This window comes from Diorhabda sublineata, chromosome 10, assembly GCF_026230105.1.
Source record: "Diorhabda sublineata isolate icDioSubl1.1 chromosome 10, icDioSubl1.1, whole genome shotgun sequence".
NCBI classification, from domain to species: Eukaryota; Metazoa; Arthropoda; class Insecta; order Coleoptera; family Chrysomelidae; genus Diorhabda; species Diorhabda sublineata.
Window position 1 is genome coordinate 7,255,258 of NC_079483.1, and position 26,187 is coordinate 7,281,444.

A 26,187-nucleotide genomic window follows, 5' to 3' on the forward strand; every position below is an offset into this window, starting at 1 on the left:
GGCAAATCACAAAAGATCTATAAATGAACCTTGTCTTTTTTCAAAGATCAACGGTAGTTCAATTGTTGTTATTGTGCTTTATGTTGATGATTTTTATATATTTCATAACAATTCCTCAGAAAAACAAGAACTGTTTGATTTGTTAAATAATAATTTTGATATTAGAGATTTAGGTGCTGCACAGAATATTCTGGGCATGAAAATTTTAAGAGACAAAAACAAAAATACTATTTATTTGACTCAAAAACAATACATTATTGATATTTTGAACAAGTTTCAATTATCTGATGAAAAAGAAGTTTCTACCCCTATTGAACCAAAATTTAAAGTTGAAAATGTCCGAGAATAATATTGATGTACCATACCAGAAAGCCATAGAATGTCTTATGTATTTAGCTGTCAATTCAAGGCCTGATATAGCTTATACTGTTAGCTATTTAAGCCAATTCAACAATGGACATTCATTAGAACATTGGAATTGTATAAAGAGAGTATTCCACTATCTGAAAGCTACATCTGATTTATTGTTAACATTCAAGAAAACAAACTCTATATGCATTGAAGGCTATGTTGATGCCACTTGGGGAGATCACCAGGATGATAGACGGTCTCACACAGGCTTCATATTCAAACTAGCTGGAGGTCCTATTTCATGGGAAACCCACAAGCAGAGGACGATAGCCCTTTCATCATGTGAAGCAGAATGCATGGCTGCATCTGAGGCATGTAAAGAAGCTGTTTATCTACGTCGACTTATGAGTGAAGGGCTGTGTGACACACCAAAAGCTGTTAAGCTTTTTGTTGACAACCAAAGTGCAATAAAAATTGCGGAGAACCCAATGTTTCATAACCGTACCAAACACATTGATATTCGGTTTCATTTTATTCGTGAAGTGATTAATGATGGAAAAGTTAAGCTAGAGTATAAACCCTCAAATGAAATGATTGTCGATGAGCTTACGAAAGGATTGGGACGGATCAAACATACACAATTTGTGAGGGATATGGGTCTCATTAGAATTAAGCTTTTTTTTATAAGTACTTTAGAATATGTATATATATCTTAAGGGGGAGTGATGAAACATAAGCTGTATACATATATTTTTGTTTATGTTCGTTTTATTCTATGATTATGTTAAAAAAGAAGATTTTTTTTATCGATGATATACTTTTCATAACCTGTGTATTGTATTATAAAGGTTGGCCTACCACGTGTAATTTCTCTTATAATTTAAATAAAGTACATACATAAATAAAGTATTTGGATGTAAATCACGACAAATGCTGATTGTCGCAGTAACTCGAACTGTAAAGGTTGTCAAAAGCGTCATCATAGTTTATTACAATTCGAAAATATACAGGGTGAGTCAAATGCACCAACAACAAGCCGACAAACTAATTCGAGGGAAAACAAATCTGAAAATCAAACTGTAGTAGTAGTTCATACAAGTGTAAATACGAGTCAAGTTCTTCTATCTACAGCACTAATCAAGGTACTAGATGTATACGGAAATGCTCATATATGTCGCGTATTGCTTGATTCGGGTTCGCAATCTAACTTCATCACACAAAATCTTGTAAACCAGTTAAAGATCGAACAATCAAAAATAAACATGTCTGTTTCCGGTTTAAATAATTCGTGCAGTCAAATTAAATATTCGTCAGATGTAAACATACGTTCAAATATTAACTCAATAGAATTTAAAATAAATTGTTTAATAATACCACAAATTACAGATAATTTACCAGCATTTTCATTTGATAAAAATATTCTGGATATACCAAAAAATGTAACGCTAGCGGATCCAAACTTTAACGAATCAAGTCAAGCGGAAATGCTATTGGGCGCCAGCTTATTTTGGAAATTATTACGAATTAGACAAATATCATTAGGTCACAATAATCCAGTCCTACAAAGAACGTTGTTTGGGTGGATAATCTCAGGCGAAATTCCACAAACTATTGCAAATTACTTAACGCATTGCAACTTCATTTCAAATTCGGAAATTGACAACCAATTGAAGAAATTTTGACAAATTGAGGAGTATGAAAATGTTCCAGTTTCATGTCGTGCGTCGGAGCTGAAAATATTTTCCACAAGAAATTTTAGATAATGTTGAATATTCATTGTATCAGATTTTCTCTATCCATCAACGTTTTTTGGTATTACCACGAGTGACAAATATTTTCCACAAGAAATTTTAGATAATGTTGAATATTCTTTGTATCAGATTTTCTCTATCCATCAATACTTTTTGATATTACCACGAGCGACAAATATTTTCCACAAGAAATTTTAGATAATATTGAATATTCTTTGTATCAGATTTTCTCTATCCATCAATACTTTTTGATATTACCACGAGCGACAAATATTTTCCACAAGAAATTTTAGATAATGTTGAATATTCTTTGTATCAGATTTTCTCTATCCATCAATACTTTTTGGTATTACCACGAGTGACAAATATTTTCCACAAGAAATTTTAGATAATGTTGAATATTCTTTGTATCAGATTTTCTCTATCCATCAATACTTTTTGGTATTACCACGAGTGACAAATATTTTCCACAAGAAATTTTAGATAATGTTGAATATTCGTATCAGATTTTCTCTATCCATCAATACTTTTTGATATTACCACGAGTGACAAATATTTTCCACAAGAAATTTTAGATAATGTTGAATATTCTTTGTATCAGATTTTCTCTATCCATCAATACTTTTTGGTATTACCACGAGTGACAAATATTTTCCACAAGAAATTTTAGATAATGTTGAATATTCTTTGTATCAGATTTTCTCTATCCATCAATACTTTTTGATATTACCACGAGTGACAAATATTTTCCACAAGAAATTTTAAATAATGTTGAATATTCGTATCAGATTTTCTCTATCCATCAATACTTTTTGATATTACCACGAGTGACAAATATTTTCCACAAGAAATTTTAGATAATGTTGAATATTCTTTGTATCAGATTTTCTCTATCCATCAATACTTTTTGATATTACCACGAGTGACAAATATTTTCCACAAGAAATTTTAGATAATGTTGAATATTCGTATCAGATTTTCTCTATCCATCAATACTTTTTGATATTACCACGAGTGACAAATATTTTCCACAAGAAATTTTAGATAATGTTGAATATTCTTTGTATCAGATTTTCTCTATCCATCAATACTTTTTGATATTACCACGAGCGACAAATATTTTCCACAAGAAATTTTAGATAATGTTGAATATTCTTTGTATCAGATTTTCTCTATCCATCAATACTTTTTGATATTACCACGAGCGACAAATATTTTCCACAAGAAATTTTAGATAATGTTGAATATTCGTATCAGATTTTCTCTATCCATCAATACTTTTTGATATTACCACGAGTGACAAATATTTTCCACAAGAAATTTTAGATAATGTTGAATATTCTTTGTATCAGATTTTCTCTATCCATCAATACTTTTTGATATTACCACGAGCGACAAATATTTTCCACAAGAAATTTTAGATAATGTTGAATATTCTTTGTATCAGATTTTCTCTATCCATCAATACTTTTTGATATTACCACGAGCGACAAATATTTTCCACAAGAAATTTTAGATAATGTTGAATATTCGTATCAGATTTTCTCTATCCATCAATACTTTTTGATATTACCACGAGTGACAAATATTTTCCACAAGAAATTTTAGATAATGTTGAATATTCTTTGTATCAGATTTTCTCTATCCATCAATACTTTTTGATATTACCACGAGCGACAAATATTTTCCACAAGAAATTTTAGATAATGTTGAATATTCTTTGTATCAGATTTTCTCTATCCATCAATACTTTTTGGTATTACCACGAGTGACAAATATTTTCCACAAGAAATTTTAGATAATGTTGAATATTCTTTGTATCAGATTTTCTCTATCCATCAATACTTTTTGGTATTACCACGAGTGACAAATATTTTCCACAAGAAATTTTAGATAATGTTGAATATTCGTATCAGATTTTCTCTATCCATCAATACTTTTTGATATTACCACGAGTGACAAATATTTTCCACAAGAAATTTTAGATAATGTTGAATATTCTTTGTATCAGATTTTCTCTATCCATCAATACTTTTTGATATTACCACGAGCGACAAATATTTTCCACAAGAAATTTTAGATAATGTTGAATATTCTTTGTATCAGATTTTCTCTATCCATCAATACTTTTTGGTATTACCACGAGTGACAAATATTTTCCACAAGAAATTTTAGATAATGTTGAATATTCTTTGTATCAGATTTTCTCTATCCATCAATACTTTTTGGTATTACCACGAGTGACAAATATTTTCCACAAGAAATTTTAGATAATGTTGAATATTCGTATCAGATTTTCTCTATCCATCAATACTTTTTGATATTACCACGAGTGACAAATATTTTCCACAAGAAATTTTAGATAATGTTGAATATTCTTTGTATCAGATTTTCTCTATCCATCAATACTTTTTGGTATTACCACGAGTGACAAATATTTTCCACAAGAAATTTTAGATAATGTTGAATATTCGTATCAGATTTTCTCTATCCATCAATACTTTTTGATATTACCACGAGTGACAAATATTTTCCACCAGAAATTTTAGATAATGTTGAATATTCTTTGTATCAGATTTTCTCTATCCATCAATACTTTTTGGTATTACCACGAGTGACAAATATTTTCCACAAGAAATTTTAGATAATGTTGAATATTCTTTGTATCAGATTTTCTCTATCCATCAATACTTTTTGATATTACCACGAGTGACAAATATTTTCCACAAGAAATTTTAGATAATGTTGAATATTCGTATCAGATTTTCTCTATCCATCAATACTTTTTGATATTACCACGAGTGACAAATATTTTCCACAAGAAATTTTAGATAATGTTGAATATTCTTTGTATCAGATTTTCTCTATCCATCAATACTTTTTGATATTACCACGAGCGACAAATATTTTCCACAAGAAATTTTAGATAATGTTGAATATTCGTATCAGATTTTCTCTATCCATCAATACTTTTTGGTATTACCACGAGTGACAAATATTTTCCACAAGAAATTTTAGATAATGTTGAATATTCTTTGTATCAGATTTTCTCTATCCATCAATACTTTTTGGTATTACCACGAGTGACAAATATTTTCCACAAGAAATTTTAGATAATGTTGAATATTCTTTGTATCAGATTTTCTCTATCCATCAATACTTTTTGATATTACCACGAGTGACAAATATTTTCCACAAGAAATTTTAGATAATGTTGAATATTCTTTGTATCAGATTTTCTCTATCCATCAATACTTTTTGATATTACCACGAGCGACAAATATTTTCCACAAGAAATTTTAGATAATGTTGAATATTCTTTGTATCAGATTTTCTCTATCCATCAATACTTTTTGATATTACCACGAGCGACAAATATTTTCCACAAGAAATTTTAGATAATGTTGAATATTCGTATCAGATTTTCTCTATCCATCAATACTTTTTGATATTACCACGAGTGACAAATATTTTCCACAAGAAATTTTAGATAATGTTGAATATTCTTTGTATCAGATTTTCTCTATCCATCAATACTTTTTGATATTACCACGAGCGACAAATATTTTCCACAAGAAATTTTAGATAATGTTGAATATTCTTTGTATCAGATTTTCTCTATCCATCAATACTTTTTGGTATTACCACGAGTGACAAATATTTTCCACAAGAAATTTTAGATAATGTTGAATATTCTTTGTATCAGATTTTCTCTATCCATCAATACTTTTTGGTATTACCACGAGTGACAAATATTTTCCACAAGAAATTTTAGATAATGTTGAATATTCGTATCAGATTTTCTCTATCCATCAATACTTTTTGATATTACCACGAGTGACAAATATTTTCCACAAGAAATTTTAGATAATGTTGAATATTCTTTGTATCAGATTTTCTCTATCCATCAATACTTTTTGGTATTACCACGAGTGACAAATATTTTCCACAAGAAATTTTAGATAATGTTGAATATTCGTATCAGATTTTCTCTATCCATCAATACTTTTTGATATTACCACGAGTGACAAATATTTTCCACAAGAAATTTTAGATAATGTTGAATATTCGTATCAGATTTTCTCTATCCATCAATACTTTTTGATATTACCACGAGTGACAAATATTTTCCACAAGAAATTTTAGATAATGTTGAATATTCTTTGTATCAGATTTTCTCTATCCATCAATACTTTTTGGTATTACCACGAGTGACAAATATTTTCCACAAGAAATTTTAGATAATGTTGAATATTCTTTGTATCAGATTTTCTCTATCCATCAATACTTTTTGGTATTACCACGAGTGACAAATATTTTCCACAAGAAATTTTAGATAATGTTGAATATTCGTATCAGATTTTCTCTATCCATCAATACTTTTTGGTATTACCACGAGTGACAAATATTTTCCACAAGAAATTTTAGATAATGTTGAATATTCTTTGTATCAGATTTTCTCTATCCATCAATACTTTTTGATATTACCACGAGCGACAAATATTTTCCACAAGAAATTTTAGATAATGTTGAATATTCTTTGTATCAGATTTTCTCTATCCATCAATACTTTTTGATATTACCACGAGCGACAAATATTTTCCACAAGAAATTTTAGATAATGTTGAATATTCTTTGTATCAGATTTTCTCTATCCATCAATACTTTTTGATATTACCACGAGCGACAAATATTTTCCACAAGAAATTTTAGATAATGTTGAATATTCTTTGTATCAGATTTTCTCTATCCATCAATACTTTTTGATATTACCACGAGCGACAAATATTTTCCACAAGAAATTTTAGATAATGTTGAATATTCGTATCAGATTTTCTCTATCCATCAATACTTTTTGATATTACCACGAGTGACAAATATTTTCCACCAGAAATTTTAGATAATGTTGAATATTCTTTGTATCAGATTTTCTCTATCCATCAATACTTTTTGGTATTACCACGAGTGACAAATATTTTCCACAAGAAATTTTAGATAATGTTGAATATTCTTTGTATCAGATTTTCTCTATCCATCAATACTTTTTGATATTACCACGAGTGACAAATATTTTCCACAAGAAATTTTAGATAATGTTGAATATTCGTATCAGATTTTCTCTATCCATCAATACTTTTTGATATTACCACGAGTGACAAATATTTTCCACAAGAAATTTTAGATAATGTTGAATATTCTTTGTATCAGATTTTCTCTATCCATCAATACTTTTTGATATTACCACGAGTGACAAATATTTTCCACAAGAAATTTTAGATAATGTTGAATATTCGTATCAGATTTTCTCTATCCATCAATACTTTTTGATATTACCACGAGTGACAAATATTTTCCACAAGAAATTTTAGATAATGTTGAATATTCTTTGTATCAGATTTTCTCTATCCATCAATACTTTTTGATATTACCACGAGTGACAAATATTTTCCACAAGAAATTTTAGATAATGTTGAATATTCTTTGTATCAGATTTTCTCTATCCATCAATACTTTTTGGTATTACCACGAGTGACAAATATTTTCCACAAGAAATTTTAGATAATGTTGAATATTCGTATCAGATTTTCTCTATCCATCAATATTTTTTGGTATTACCACGAGCGACAAATATTTTCCACAAGAAATTTTAGATAATATTGAATATTCTTTGTATCCGATTTTCTCTATCCATCAATATTTTTTGGTATTACCACGAGCGACAAATATTTTCCACAAGAAATTTTAGATAATATTGAATATTCTTTGTATCCGATTTTCTCTATCCATCAATATTTTTTGGTATTACCACGAGCGACAAATATTTTCCACAAGAAATTTTAGATAATATTGAATATTCTTTGTATCCGATTTTCTCTATCCATCAATATTTTTTGGTATTACCACGAGCGACAAATATTTTCCACAAGAAATTTTAGATAATATTGAATATTCTTTGTATCCGATTTTCTCTATCCATCAATATTTTTTGGTATTACCACGAGCGACAAATATTTTCCACAAGAAATTTTAGATAATATTGAATATTCTTTGTATCCGATTTTCTCTATCCATCAATATTTTTTGGTATTACCACGAGTGACAAATATTTTCCACAAGAAATTTTAGATAATGTTGAATATTCTTTGTATCAGATTTTCTCTATCCATCAATACTTTTTGGTATTACCACGAGTGACAAATATTTTCCACAAGAAATTTTAGATAATGTTGAATATTCGTATCAGATTTTCTCTATCCATCAATATTTTTTGGTATTACCACGAGCGACAAATATTTTCCACAAGAAATTTTAGATAATATTGAATATTCTTTGTATCCGATTTTCTCTATCCATCAATATTTTTTGGTATTACCACGAGCGACAAATATTTTCCACAAGAAATTTTAGATAATATTGAATATTCTTTGTATCCGATTTTCTCTATCCATCAATATTTTTTGGTATTACCACGAGCGACAAATATTTTCCACAAGAAATTTTAGATAATATTGAATATTCTTTGTATCCGATTTTCTCTATCCATCAATATTTTTTGGTATTACCACGAGCGACAAATATTTTCCACAAGAAATTTTAGATAATGTTGAATATTCTTTGTATCAGATTTTCTCTATCCATCAATACTTTTTGGTATTACCACGAGTGACAAATATTTTCCACAAGAAATTTTAGATAATGTTGAATATTCTTTGTATCAGATTTTCTCTATCCATCAATACTTTTTGGTATTACCACGAGTGACAAATATTTTCCACAAGAAATTTTAGATAATGTTGAATATTCTTTGTATCCGATTTTCTCTATCCATCAATACTTTTTGGTATTACCACGAGTGACAAATATTTTCCACAAGAAATTTTAGATAATGTTGAATATTCTTTGTATCAGATTTTCTCTATCCATCAATACTTTTTGGTATTACCACGAGTGACAAATATTTTCCACAAGAAATTTTAGATAATGTTGAATATTCTTTGTATCCGATTTTCTCTATCCATCAATATTTTTTGGTATTACCACGAGCGACAAATATTTTCCACAAGAAATTTTAGATAATGTTGAATATTCTTTGTATCAGATTTTCTCTATCCATCAATACTTTTTGGTATTACCACGAGTGACAAATATTTTCCACAAGAAATTTTAGATAATGTTGAATATTCTTTGTATCAGATTTTCTCTATCCATCAATACTTTTTGATATTACCACGAGTGACAAATATTTTCCACAAGAAATTTTAGATAATGTTGAATATTCTTTGTATCAGATTTTCTCTATCCATCAATACTTTTTGATATTACCACGAGTGACAAATATTTTCCACAAGAAATTTTAGATAATGTTGAATATTCTTTGTATCAGATTTTCTCTATCCATCAATACTTTTTGATATTACCACGAGTGACAAATATTTTCCACAAGAAATTTTAGATAATGTTGAATATTCTTTGTATCAGATTTTCTCTATCCATCAATACTTTTTGATATTACCACGAGCGACAAATATTTTCCACAAGAAATTTTAGATAATGTTGAATATTCTTTGTATCAGATTTTCTCTATCCATCAATACTTTTTGATATTACCACGAGCGACAAATATTTTCCACAAGAAATTTTAGATAATGTTGAATATTCTTTGTATCAGATTTTCTCTATCCATCAATATTTTTTGGTATTACCACGAGTGACAAATATTTTCCACAAGAAATTTTAGATAATGTTGAATATTCTTTGTATCCGATTTTCTCTATCCATCAATATTTTTTGGTATTACCACGAGCGACAAATATTTTCCACAAGAAATTTTAGATAATGTTGAATATTCGTATCAGATTTTCTCTATCCATCAATACTTTTTGGTATTACCACGAGTGACAAATATTTTCCACAAGAAATTTTAGATAATGTTGAATATTCTTTGTATCAGATTTTCTCTATCCATCAATACTTTTTGATATTACCACGAGTGACAAATATTTTCCACAAGAAATTTTAGATAATGTTGAATATTCTTTGTATCAGATTTTCTCTATCCATCAATACTTTTTGATATTACCACGAGTGACAAATATTTTCCACAAGAAATTTTAGATAATGTTGAATATTCTTTGTATCAGATTTTCTCTATCCATCAATACTTTTTGATATTACCACGAGTGACAAATATTTTCCACAAGAAATTTTAGATAATGTTGAATATTCTTTGTATCAGATTTTCTCTATCCATCAATACTTTTTGATATTACCACGAGTGACAAATATTTTCCACAAGAAATTTTAGATAATGTTGAATATTCGTATCAGATTTTCTCTATCCATCAATACTTTTTGATATTACCACGAGTGACAAATATTTTCCACAAGAAATTTTAGATAATGTTGAATATTCTTTGTATCAGATTTTCTCTATCCATCAATACTTTTTGATATTACCACGAGCGACAAATATTTTCCACAAGAAATTTTAGATAATGTTGAATATTCGTATCAGATTTTCTCTATCCATCAATACTTTTTGATATTACCACGAGCGACAAATATTTTCCACAAGAAATTTTAGATAATATTGAATATTCTTTGTATCCGATTTTCTCTATCCATCAATATTTTTTGGTATTACCACGAGCGACAAATATTTTCCACAAGAAATTTTAGATAATGTTGAATATTCTTTGTATCAGATTTTCTCTATCCATCAATACTTTTTGGTATTACCACGAGTGACAAATATTTTCCACAAGAAATTTTAGATAATGTTGAATATTCTTTGTATCAGATTTTCTCTATCCATCAATACTTTTTGATATTACCACGAGCGACAAATATTTTCCACAAGAAATTTTAGATAATGTTGAATATTCTTTGTATCAGATTTTCTCTATCCATCAATACTTTTTGGTATTACCACGAGTGACAAATATTTTCCACAAGAAATTTTAGATAATGTTGAATATTCGTATCAGATTTTCTCTATCCATCAATACTTTTTGGTATTACCACGAGTGACAAATATTTTCCACAAGAAATTTTAGATAATGTTGAATATTCTTTGTATCAGATTTTCTCTATCCATCAATACTTTTTGATATTACCACGAGTGACAAATATTTTCCAGAAGAAATTTTAGATAATGTTGAATATTCGTATCAGATTTTCTCTATCCATCAATACTTTTTGATATTACCACGAGTGACAAATATTTTCCACAAGAAATTTTAGATAATGTTGAATATTCTTTGTATCAGATTTTCTCTATCCATCAATACTTTTTGATATTACCACGAGCGACAAATATTTTCCACAAGAAATTTTAGATAATGTTGAATATTCGTATCAGATTTTCTCTATCCATCAATACTTTTTGATATTACCACGAGCGACAAATATTTTCCACAAGAAATTTTAGATAATATTGAATATTCTTTGTATCCGATTTTCTCTATCCATCAATATTTTTTGGTATTACCACGAGCGACAAATATTTTCCACAAGAAATTTTAGATAATGTTGAATATTCTTTGTATCAGATTTTCTCTATCCATCAATACTTTTTGGTATTACCACGAGTGACAAATATTTTCCACAAGAAATTTTAGATAATGTTGAATATTCTTTGTATCAGATTTTCTCTATCCATCAATACTTTTTGATATTACCACGAGCGACAAATATTTTCCACAAGAAATTTTAGATAATGTTGAATATTCTTTGTATCAGATTTTCTCTATCCATCAATACTTTTTGGTATTACCACGAGTGACAAATATTTTCCACAAGAAATTTTAGATAATGTTGAATATTCGTATCAGATTTTCTCTATCCATCAATACTTTTTGGTATTACCACGAGTGACAAATATTTTCCACAAGAAATTTTAGATAATGTTGAATATTCTTTGTATCAGATTTTCTCTATCCATCAATACTTTTTGGTATTACCACGAGTGACAAATATTTTCCACAAGAAATTTTAGATAATGTTGAATATTCTTTGTATCAGATTTTCTCTATCCATCAATACTTTTTGGTATTACCACGAGTGACAAATATTTTCCACAAGAAATTTTAGATAATGTTGAATATTCTTTGTATCAGATTTTCTCTATCCATCAATACTTTTTGGTATTACCACGAGTGACAAATATTTTCCACAAGAAATTTTAGATAATGTTGAATATTCTTTATATCAGATTTTCTCTATCCATCAATATTTTTTGGTATTACCACGAGCGACAAATATTTTCCACAAGAAATTTTAGATAATGTTGAATATTCTTTGTATCAGATTTTCTCTATCCATCAATATTTTTTGGTATTACCACGAGCGACAAATATTTTCCACAAGAAATTTTAGATAATATTGAATATTCTTTGTATCCGATTTTCTCTATCCATCAATATTTTTTGGTATTACCACGAGCGACAAATATTTTCCACAAGAAATTTTAGATAATGTTGAATATTCTTTGTATCAGATTTTCTCTATCCATCAATACTTTTTGGTATTACCACGAGTGACAAATATTTTCCACAAGAAATTTTAGATAATGTTGAATATTCTTTGTATCAGATTTTCTCTATCCATCAATACTTTTTGGTATTACCACGAGTGACAAATATTTTCCACAAGAAATTTTAGATAATGTTGAATATTCTTTGTATCAGATTTTCTCTATCCATCAATACTTTTTGGTATTACCACGAGTGACAAATATTTTCCACAAGAAATTTTAGATAATGTTGAATATTCTTTGTATCAGATTTTCTCTATCCATCAATACTTTTTGATATTACCACGAGCGACAAATATTTTCCACAAGAAATTTTAGATAATGTTGAATATTCTTTGTATCAGATTTTCTCTATCCATCAATACTTTTTGGTATTACCACGAGTGACAAATATTTTCCACAAGAAATTTTAGATAATGTTGAATATTCGTATCAGATTTTCTCTATCCATCAAGACTTTTTGATATTACCACGAGTGACAAATATTTTCCACAAGAAATTTTAGATAATGTTGAATATTCTTTGTATCAGATTTTCTCTATCCATCAATACTTTTTGGTATTACCACGAGTGACAAATATTTTCCACAAGAAATTTTAGATAATGTTGAATATTCGTATCAGATTTTCTCTATCCATCAATACTTTTTGATATTACCACGAGCGACAAATATTTTCCACAAGAAATTTTAGATAATGTTGAATATTCTTTGTATCAGATTTTCTCTATCCATCAATATTTTTTGGTATTACCACGAGCGACAAATATTTTCCACAAGAAATTTTAGATAATATTGAATATTCTTTGTATCCGATTTTCTCTATCCATCAATATTTTTTGGTATTACCACGAGCGACAAATATTTTCCACAAGAAATTTTAGATAATGTTGAATATTCTTTGTATCAGATTTTCTCTATCCATCAATATTTTTTGGTATTACCACGAGCGACAAATATTTTCCACAAGAAATTTTAGATAATGTTGAATATTCTTTGTATCAGATTTTCTCTATCCATCAATATTTTTTGGTATTACCACGAGCAACAAATATTTTCCACAAGAAATTTTAGATAATATTGAATATTCTTTGTATCCGATTTTCTCTATCCATCAATATTTTTTGGTATTACCACGAGCGACAAATATTTTCCACAAGAAATTTTAGATAATGTTGAATATTCTTTGTATCAGATTTTCTCTATCCATCAATATTTTTTGGTATTACCACGAGCGACAAATATTTTCCACAAGAAATTTTAGATAATGTTGAATATTCTTTGTATCAGATTTTCTCTATCCATCAATATTTTTTGGTATTACCACGAGCGACAAATATTTTCCACAAGAAATTTTAGATAATATTGAATATTCTTTGTATCAGATTTTCTCTATCCATCAATACTTTTTGATATTACCACAAGTGACAAATATTTTCCACAAGAAATTTTAGATAATGTTGAATATTCTTTGTATCAGATTTTCTCTATCCATCAATATTTTTTGGTATTACCACGAGCGACAAATATTTTCCACAAGAAATTTTAGATAATATTGAATATTCTTTGTATCAGATTTTCTCTATCCTTCAATACTTTTTGATATTACCACAAGTGACAAATATTTTCCACAAGAAATTTTAGATAACGTTGAATATTCTTTGTATCAGATTTTCTCTATCCATCAATACTTTTTGATATTACCACGAGCGACAAATATTTTCCACAAGAAATTTTAGATAATGTTGAATATTCTTTGTATCAGATTTTCTCTATCCATCAATACTTTTTGGTATTACCACGAGTGACAAATATTTTCCACAAGAAATTTTAGATAATGTTGAATATTCGTATCAGATTTTCTCTATCCATCAATATTTTTTGGTATTACCACGAGTGACAAATATTTTCCACAAGAAATTTTAGATAATGTTGAATATTCTTTGTATCAGATTTTCTCTATCCATCAATACTTTTTGGTATTACCACGAGTGACAAATATTTTCCACAAGAAATTTTAGATAATGTTGAATATTCTTTGTATCAGATTTTCTCTATCCATGAATACTTTTTGGTATTACCACGAGTGACAAATATTTTCCACAAGAAATTTTAGATAATGTTGAATATTCTTTGTATCAGATTTTCTCTATCCATCAATACTTTTTGGTATTACCACGAGTGACAAATATTTTCCACAAGAAATTTTAGATAATGTTGAATATTCTTTGTATCAGATTTTCTCTATCCATCAATACTTTTTGGTATTACCACGAGTGACAAATATTTTCCACAAGAAATTTTAGATAATGTTGAATATTCTTTGTATCAGATTTTCTCTATCCATCAATATTTTTTGGTATTACCACGAGCGACAAATATTTTCCACAAGAAATTTTAGATAATATTGAATATTCTTTGTATCAGATTTTCTCTATCCTTCAATACTTTTTGATATTACCACAAGTGACAAATATTTTCCACAAGAAATTTCAGATAATGTTGAATATTCTTTGTATCAGATTTTCTCTATCCATCAATACTTTTTGGTATTACCACGAGTGACAAATATTTTCCACAAGAAATTTTAGATAATGTTGAATATTCTTTGTATCAGATTTTCTCTATCCATGAATACTTTTTGGTATTACCACGAGTGACAAATATTTTCCACAAGAAATTTTAGATAATGTTGAATATTCTTTGTATCAGATTTTCTCTATCCATCAATACTTTTTGATATTACCACGAGCGACAAATATTTTCCACAAGAAATTTTAGATAATGTTGAATATTCTTTGTATCAGATTTTCTCTATCCATCAATACTTTTTGGTATTACCACGAGTGACAAATATTTTCCACAAGAAATTTTATATAATGTTGAATATTCTTTGTATCAGATTTTCTCTATCCATCAATACTTTTTGGTATTACCACGAGTGACAAATATTTTCCACAAGAAATTTTAGATAATGTTGAATATTCTTTGTATCAGATTTTCTCTATCCATCAATACTTTTTGATATTACCACGAGTGACAAATATTTTCCACAAGAAATTTTAGATAATGTTGAATATTCTTTGTATCAGATTTTCTCTATCCATCAATACTTTTTGGTATTACCACGAGTGACAAATATTTTCCACAAGAAATTTTAGATAATGTTGAATATTCTTTGTATCAGATTTTCTCTATCCATCAATACTTTTTGGTATTACCACGAGTGACAAATATTTTCCACAAGAAATTTTAGATAATGTTGAATATTCTTTGTATCAGATTTTCTCTATCCATCAATACTTTTTGGTATTACCACGAGTGACAAATATTTTCCACAAGAAATTTTAGATAATGTTGAATATTCTTTGTATCAGATTTTCTCTATCCATCAATACTTTTTGGTATTACCACGAGTGACAAATATTTTCCACAAGAAATTTTAGATAATGTTGAATATTCGTATCAGATTTTCTCTATCCATCAATACTTTTTGGTATTACCACGAGTGACAAATATTTTCCACAAGAAATTTTAGATAATGTTGAATATTCTTTGTATCAGATTTTCTCTATCCATCAATACTTTTTGATATTACCACGAGCGACAAATATTTTCCACAAGAAATTTTAGATAATGTTGAATATTCTTTGTATCAGATTTTCTCTATCCATCAATACTTTTTGGTATTACCACGAGTGACAAATATTTTCCACAAGAAATTTTAGATAATGTTGAATATTCGTATCAGATTTTCTCTATCCATCAATATTTTTTGGTATTACCACGAGTGACAAATATTTTCCACAAGAAATTTTAGATAATGTTGAATATTCTTTGTATCAGATTTTCTCTATCCATCAATATTTTTTGGTATTACCACGAGTGACAAATATTTTCCACAAGAAATTTTAGATAATGTTAAATATTCTTTGTATCAGATTTTCTCTATCCATGAATACTTTTTGGTATTACCACGAGTGACAAATATTTTCCACAAGAAATTTTAGATAATGTTGAATATTCTTTGTATCAGATTTTCTCTATCCATCAATACTTTTTGATATTACCACGAGCGACAAATATTTTCCACAAGAAATTTTAGATAATGTTGAATATTCTTTGTATCAGATTTTCTCTATCCATCAATACTTTTTGGTACTACCACGAGTGACAAATATTTTCCACAAGAAATTTTAGATAATGTTGAATATTCTTTGTATCAGATTTTCTCTATCCATCAATATTTTTTGGTATTACCACGAGTGACAAATATTTTCCACAAGAAATTTTAGATAATGTTAAATATTCTTTGTATCAGATTTTCTCTATCCATGAATACTTTTTGGTATTACCACGAGTGACAAATATTTTCCACAAGAAATTTTAGATAATGTTGAATATTCGTATCAGATTTTCTCTATCCATCAATATTTTTTGGTATTACCACGAGCGACAAATATTTTCCACAAGAAATTTTAGATAATATTGAATATTCTTTGTATCCGATTTTCTCTATCCATCAATATTTTTTGGTATTACCACGAGCGACAAATATTTTCCACAAGAAATTTTAGATAATGTTGAATATTCTTTGTATCAGATTTTCTCTATCCATCAATATTTTTTGGTATTACCACGAGCGACAAATATTTTCCACAAGAAATTTTAGATAATGTTGAATATTCTTTGTATCAGATTTTCTCTATCCATCAATATTTTTTGGTATTACCACGAGCGACAAATATTTTCCACAAGAAATTTTAGATAATATTGAATATTCTTTGTATCCGATTTTCTCTATCCATCAATATTTTTTGGTATTACCACGAGCGACAAATATTTTCCACAAGAAATTTTAGATAATGTTGAATATTCTTTGTATCAGATTTTCTCTATCCATCAATATTTTTTGGTATTACCACGAGCGACAAATATTTTCCACAAGAAATTTTAGATAATGTTGAATATTCTTTGTATCAGATTTTCTCTATCCATCAATACTTTTTGGTATTACCACGAGTGACAAATATTTTCCACAAGAAATTTTAGATAATGTTGAATATTCTTTGTATCAGATTTTCTCTATCCATCAATATTTTTTGGTATTACCACGAGCGACAAATATTTTCCACAAGAAATTTTAGATAATATTGAATATTCTTTGTATCAGATTTTCTCTATCCATCAATACTTTTTGATATTACCACAAGTGACAAATATTTTCCACAAGAAATTTTAGATAATGTTGAATATTCTTTGTATCAGATTTTCTCTATCCATCAATATTTTTTGGTATTACCACGAGCGACAAATATTTTCCACAAGAAATTTTAGATAATGTTGAATATTCTTTGTATCAGATTTTCTCTATCCATCAATACTTTTTGGTATTACCACGAGTGACAAATATTTTCCACAAGAAATTTTAGATAATGTTGAATATTCTTTGTATCAGATTTTCTCTATCCATCAATATTTTTTGGTATTACCACGAGCGACAAATATTTTCCACAAGAAATTTTAGATAATATTGAATATTCTTTGTATCAGATTTTCTCTATCCATCAATACTTTTTGATATTACCACAAGTGACAAATATTTTCCACAAGAAATTTTAGATAATGTTGAATATTCTTTGTATCAGATTTTCTCTATCCATCAATATTTTTTGGTATTACCACGAGCGACAAATATTTTCCACAAGAAATTTTAGATAATGTTGAATATTCTTTGTATCAGATTTTCTCTATCCATCAATACTTTTTGGTATTACCACGAGTGACAAATATTTTCCACAAGAAATTTTAGATAATGTTGAATATTCTTTGTATCAGATTTTCTCTATCCATCAATATTTTTTGGTATTACCACGAGCGACAAATATTTTCCACAAGAAATTTTAGATAATATTGAATATTCTTTGTATCAGATTTTCTCTATCCATCAATACTTTTTGATATTACCACAAGTGACAAATATTTTCCACAAGAAATTTTAGATAATGTTGAATATTCTTTGTATCAGATTTTCTCTATCCATCAATATTTTTTGGTATTACCACGAGCGACAAATATTTTCCACAAGAAATTTTAGATAATATTGAATATTCTTTGTATCAGATTTTCTCTATCCTTCAATACTTTTTGATATTACCACAAGTGACAAATATTTTCCACAAGAAATTTTAGATAATGTTGAATATTCTTTGTATCAGATTTTCTCTATCCATCAATACTTTTTGGTATTACCACGAGTGACAAATATTTTCCACAAGAAATTTTAGATAATGTTGAATATTCTTTGTATCAGATTTTCTCTATCCATGAATACTTTTTGGTATTACCACGAGTGACAAATATTTTCCACAAGAAATTTTAGATAATGTTGAATATTCTTTGTATCAGATTTTCTCTATCCATCAATACTTTTTGGTATTACCACGAGTGACAAATATTTTCCACAAGAAATTTTAGATAATGTTGAATATTCTTTGTATCAGATTTTCTCTATCCATCAATACTTTTTGGTATTACCACGAGTGACAAATATTTTCCACAAGAAATTTTAGATAATGTTGAATATTTGTATCAGATTTTCTCTATCCATCAATACTTTTTGATGTTACCACGAGTGACAAATATTTTCCACAAGAAATTTTAGATAATGTTGAATATTCTTTGTATCAGATTTTCTCTATCCATCAATACTTTTTGGTATTACCACGAGTGACAAATATTTTCCACAAGAAATTTTAGATAATGTTGAATATTCGTATCAGATTTTCTCTATCCATCAATACTTTTTGATATTACCACGAGTGACAAATATTTTCCACAAGAAATTTTAGATAATGTTGAATATTCTTTGTATCAGATTTTCTCTATCCATCAATATTTTTTGGTATTACCACGAGTGACAAATATTTTCCACAAGAAATTTTAGATAATGTTGAATATTCTTTGTATCAGATTTTCTCTATCCATCAATACTTTTTGATATTACCACGAGTGACAAATATTTTCCACAAGAAATTTTAGATAATGTTGAATATTCGTATCAGATTTTCTCTATCCATCAATACTTTTTGATATTACCACGAGTGACAAATATTTTCCACAAGAAATTTTAGATAATGTTGAATATTCTTTGTATCAGATTTTCTCTATCCATCAATACTTTTTGATATTACCACGAGTGACAAATATTTTCCACAAGAAATTTTAGATAATGTTGAATATTCTTTGTATCAGATTTTCTCTATCCATCAATATTTTTTGGTATTACCACGAGTGACAAATATTTTCCACAAGAAATTTTAGATAATGTTAAATATTCTTTGTATCAGATTTTCTCTATCCATGAATACTTTTTGGTATTACCACGAGTGACAAATATTTTCCACAAGAAATTTTAGATAATGTTGAATATTCGTATCAGATTTTCTCTATCCATCAATACTTTTTGATATTACCACGAGTGACAAATATTTTCCACAAGAAATTTTAGATAATGTTGAATATTCTTTGTATCAGATTTTCTCTATCCATGAATACTTTTTGGTATTACCACGAGTGACAAATATTTTCCACAAGAAATTTTAGATAATGTTGAATATTCGTATCAGATTTTCTCTATCCATGAATACTTTTTGATATTACCACGAGTGACAAATATTTTCCACAAGAAATTTTAGATAATGTTGAATATTCTTTGTATCAGATTTTCTCTATCCATCAATATTTTTTGGTATTACCACGAGTGACAAATATTTTCCACAAGAAATTTTAGATAATGTTAAATATTCTTTGTATCAGATTTTCTCTATCCATGAATACTTTTTGGTATTACCACGAGTGACAAATATTTTCCACAAGAAATTTTAGATAATGTTGAATATTCGTATCAGATTTTCTCTATCCATCAATACTTTTTGATATTACCACGAGTGACAAATATTTTCCACAAGAAATTTTAGATAATGTTGAATATTCTTTGTATCAGATTTTCTCTATCCATGAATACTTTTTGGTATTACCACGAGTGACAAATATTTTCCACAAGAAATTTTAGATAATGTTGAATATTCGTATCAGATTTTCTCTATCCATGAATACTTTTTGATATTACCACGAGTGACAAATATTTTCCACAAGAAATTTTAGATAATGTTGAATATTCTTTGTATCAGATTTTCTCTATCCATCAATATTTTTTGGTATTACCACGAGCGACAAATATTTTCCACAAGAAATTTTAGATAATGTTGAATATTCTTTGTATCAGATTTTCTCTATCCATCAATACTTTTTGGTATTACCACGAGTGACAAATATTTTCCACAAGAAATTTTAGATAATGTTGAATATTCTTTGTATCAGATTTTCTCTATCCATCAATACTTTTTGATATTACCACGAGTGACAAATATTTTCCACAAGAAATTTTAGATAATGTTGAATATTCTTTGTATCAGATTTTCTCTATCCATCAATACTTTTTGATATTACCACGAGTGACAAATATTTTCCACAAGAAATTTTAGATAATGTTGAATATTCTTTGTATCAGATTTTCTCTATCCATCAATACTTTTTGGTATTACCACGAGTGACAAATATTTTCCACAAGAAATTTTAGATAATGTTGAATATTCTTTGTATCAGATTTTCTCTATCCATCAATACTTTTTGGTATTACCACGAGTGACAAATATTTTCCACAAGAAATTTTAGATAATGTTGAATATTCTTTGTATCAGATTTTCTCTATCCATCAATACTTTTTGGTATTACCACGAGTGACAAATATTTTCCACAAGAAATTTTAGATAATGTTGAATATTCTTTGTATCAGATTTTCTCTATCCATCAATACTTCTTGGTATTACCACGAGTGACAAATATTTTCCACAAGAAATTTTAGATAATGTTGAATATTCTTTGTATCAGATTTTCTCTATCCATCAATACTTTTTGATATTACCACGAGTGACAAATATTTTCCACAAGAAATTTTAGATAATGTTGAATATTCTTTGTATCAAATTTTCTCTATCCATCAATACTTTTTGGTATTACCACGAGTGACAAATATTTTCCACAAGAAATTTTAGATAATGTTGAATATTCTTTGTATCAGATTTTCTCTATCCATCAATACTTTTTGATATTACCACGAGTGACAAATATTTTCCACAAGAAATTTTAGATGTTGAATATTCTTTGTATCAGATTTTCTCTATCCATCAATACTTTTTGGTATTACCACGAGTGACAAATATTTTCCACAAGAAATTTTAGATAATGTTGAATATTCTTTGTATCAGATTTTCTCTATCCATCAATACTTTTTGGTATTACCACGAGTGACAAATATTTTCCACAAGAAATTTTAGATAATGTTGAATATTCTTTGTATCAGATTTTCTCTATCCATCAATACTTTTTGATATTACCACGAGTGACAAATATTTTCCACAAGAAATTTTAGATAATGTTGAATATTCTTTGTATCAGATTTTCTCTATCCATCAATACTTTTTGGTATTACCACGAGTGACAAATATTTTCCACAAGAAATTTTAGATAATGTTGAATATTCTTTGTATCAGATTTTCTCTATCCATCAATACTTTTTTATATTACCACGAGTGACAAATAATTTCCACAAGAAATTTTAGATAATATTGAATATTCTTTGTATCAGATTTTCTCTATCCATCAATACTTTTTTATATTACCACGAGTGACAAATATTTTCCACAAGAAATTTTAGATAATGTTGAATATTCTTTGTATCAGATTTTCTCTATCCATCAATACTTTTTTATATTACCACGAGTGACAAATATTTTCCACAAGAAATTTTAAATAATGTTGAATATTCTTTGTATCAGATTTTCTCTATCCATCAATACTTTTTGGTATTACCACGAGTGACAAATATTTTCCACAAGAAATTTTAGATAATGTTGAATATTCTTTGTATCAGATTTTCTCTATCCATCAATACTTTTTTATATTACCACGAGTGACAAATAATTTCCACAAGAAATTTTAGATAATATTGAATATTCTTTGTATCAGATTTTCTCTATCCATCAATACTTTTTTATATTACCACGAGTGACAAATATTTTCCACAAGAAATTTTAGATAATGTTGAATATTCTTTGTATCCGATTTTCTCTATCCATCAATACTTTTTGGTATTACCACGAGTGACAAATATTTTCCACAAGAAATTTTAGATAATGTTGAATATTCTTTGTATCAGATTTTCTCTATCCATCAATACTTTTTTATATTACCACGAGTGACAAATATTTTCCACAAGAAATTTTAAATAATGTTGAATATTCTTTGTATCAGATTTTCTCTATCCATCAATACTTTTTGGTATTACCACGAGTGACAAATATTTTCCACAAGAAATTTTAGATAATGTTGAATATTCTTTGTATCAGATTTTCTCTATCCATCAATACTTTTTTATATTACCACGAGTGACAAATATTTTCCACAAGAAATTTTAAATAATGTTGAATATTCTTTGTATCAGATTTTCTCTATCCATCAAGACTTTTTGGTATTACCACGAGTGACAAATATTTTCCACAAGAAATTTTAGATAATGTTGAATATTCTTTGTATCAGATTTTCTCTATCCATCAACTTTTTTTGATATTACCACGAGTGACAAATATTTTCCACAAGAAATTTTAGATAATGTTGAATATTCTTTGTATCAGAGTTTCTCTATCCATCAATACTTTTTGGTATTACCACGAGTGACAAATATTTTCCACAAGAAATTTTAGATAATGTTGAATATTCTCTGTATCAGATTCTCTCTATCCATAAACACCTTTCAGGATTACAAATGAAGATTATTTCTAATATATAAAATTCTCGTGTCGCGGCTTTCCCGATTCTCATGAAATTTTGTGTGTATATTGGGTAGGTGTGAGAATCGGACATCTATTTTTCATCCCCCTAAGTGTTAAGGGTAATCCACCCCTAATTTTTTTTTCCATTTTAGATAATTTTTTTTAAATTTTTTTATGATACAGCATTAGTAAATGCATATAACCCTGAATTGTCAACCCTTTACAAGCTACCTCTATTTTACCATCGCGATTTTCATTTTTAATTTCTTTTTTTTTTTTTCTCAATTCAATTTGATCTTCCGCCTTCACGGTTGATAACCGATCAACGATCAATCGATCAGTTGTCCCCGCTAGATGTCTACTTGGGTCACCTCTCATCCAGCAAACATCACGGAGTAGAGATGAGAAGGAAGCCGGTCTCCTGTCTTACTCAATATACAGTTTTCGTTGTGTATCGATCGTAGCAGTGACTTGTACGTATTATTTTAATTTTTCTGTGCATCTATTACGTTAATTTTACTCTTATCGTGAATTTATTATTAATTTCCAGTGCAATAATTATTTTTTCATATTCATATAAATAAACACGTTTTGTGATCTCCGGCCAACAACGGCCATTACCGTACCTGTATATATTGTACTTAACGCTTTTTGAAAATAGTTTTAATAATCGTGTACGAGTTTAATAAATATACCTTTTTCATTATTGTGAAAGGTAAGTCAAATAATAAACAAATGAATACAATATAATTTATTACCAGAAATAAATATATATATATATATATATATATATATATATATATATATATATATATATATCCCCTTTTATAGCGTTATACGCCTTTGGGTTCCTAATCTCCAGGCCTGTCTATCTTGCCAGTCGTCGACTGCTAGGTTCCTTTCGGACATTGCTCTAGTGATTCCTTGTAGCCATGTTCTAGGTGGTCTTCCCCTCTTTCTTTTTTCTTTGGGGGTCCATTCTAATATTATTCTTGGTAGTCGTTCTCTTCCCATTCTCTTAACGTGTCCGTACCAAATCAACTGTTTCTTTTCTATATCTTCTACTAAAGTTCTTTCTACTTTCAATTGTCTTCTTATTTCCTCGTTTCTTATATGTTCCGTTCTAGATATTCTTGCTGCTCTCCTCCAGAAATCCATTTCCACTGCATTTAAGTTATTTTTTTGCTTTTCTGTAAGTTGCCAAACCTCGGAGCTATATGTAATTATTGGTTGTAAAATGGCGTTGTATATTCTCTTTTTTGTTTCTGGTCTAATATTCTTTTGCCACAGCACTGAGTTCAGGGCTCTTATTACTTTTCTTCCTTTGGTTATTCTGTCCCTAATTGTTTCCTCGTTTCGTCCTGTTGTTGTTAGTTTTACACCTAGGTATATGCATTCCTTACAGTTTTTAATTATTTTTCCCTCTAGATCTAAATTCCCAGGTGAATCTTCTGATCCTATACATATGTATTGTGTCTTCTCCGTGCTAACCTGTAGACCCCACTTTTGGTATTCTTCTATAAGTTTTCTAGACATGTACTCCAGAAATAAATAATAGTTTAAAAAAACACGCTTTAAAGAAAATCCAACTCAAAAATAGAAAATAAATTTTAATAAATTTCAGTACAGTCAGCAATGCCAAAAAGACGTAAAGGGGCCAATTTGAGTCGTAGAACAACCAATTCAACAGATATACGAGCACGAAGGTCTGGCGAACAAATCCAACAAAATAATACATATGTGCGTGCCAGCATGGCGCAGTTACGTGAATCACTATCGCAAGAGGCGCGAGATGAACGAAATCAGACAATTAGAACGAAGAGAAACGCGCAGATTCATAGTAAACAGACGTAGAGGCATTGACCAACAAGTTCTTCGAGCATTTATATCAGATTCATTTCTTCGACTAGCATTCCAATATGAGCCTGATGTTGAATATTACGCTCATTCCAAAGTGGTTATTGGTTCTTTGGACAAGGAATGACCGCATTGTCATGCACTTAAATTTAAAAATGAGCCAGTTGGGATGTGTTGCTCATTAGGAGTACAAGTACAACTAACCGAAATTAAAACACCACCTGAATCATTACACGGTTTACTTATCGGTATAGATCCAGATTCTAGCCTTTTCCTAAAGTCAATTCGCACATTCAATTCATGTTTTCAAATGACGTCGTTTGGAGCAACAGAAATAGTTAACAATATTGCTGCAAACGGACAACAATTTAATTCCACGTTCAAAATCAAAGGCCAAATTTATCACAAAGTGGGCTCATTGCTGCCAATGCCAAACGAATCTCATAAATTTTTACAAATTTACTTTATGGGTGGCGAAGACTCCGAACGTGCACTCGCCAATCGCGTGGATGCACGTTGCGATTACCACAATCTCAATTCACCTTTTGCCAGGCGTATCGTCGCCGACCTGGACGCTCTGTTAAGATGAGCATAATGAATTATTGAAATTTATCAAATCACACATGCACAAACTACAAAGTGACAATCATGCTATTGTCATCAATACTGATAGAACACCAGCTGGAGAGCATGTACGTAGATTCAACGCACCTGTTGTTGACGACGTTGCTGGAATCATGGTTGGTGACCGTACAGCTACGCGACAAATCGTGATTCGAAGAAGAAATAATAATCTTCAATTCA

General features: G+C 28.4%; 1 protein-coding gene across 1 annotated transcript; it reads left to right on the forward strand.

The window, feature by feature from the left end:
• The first annotated feature begins 335 nt into the window (after nt 1-335).
• Nucleotides 336-25,380, forward strand: LOC130449837 (uncharacterized). Its single transcript, XM_056787875.1, has 2 exons — nt 336-726; nt 25,151-25,380. Exons 1-2 carry the CDS (start codon nt 336-338, stop codon nt 25,378-25,380), a joined length of 621 nt encoding a protein of 206 aa, XP_056643853.1.
• The last annotated feature ends 807 nt before the right edge of the window (nt 25,381-26,187 follow it).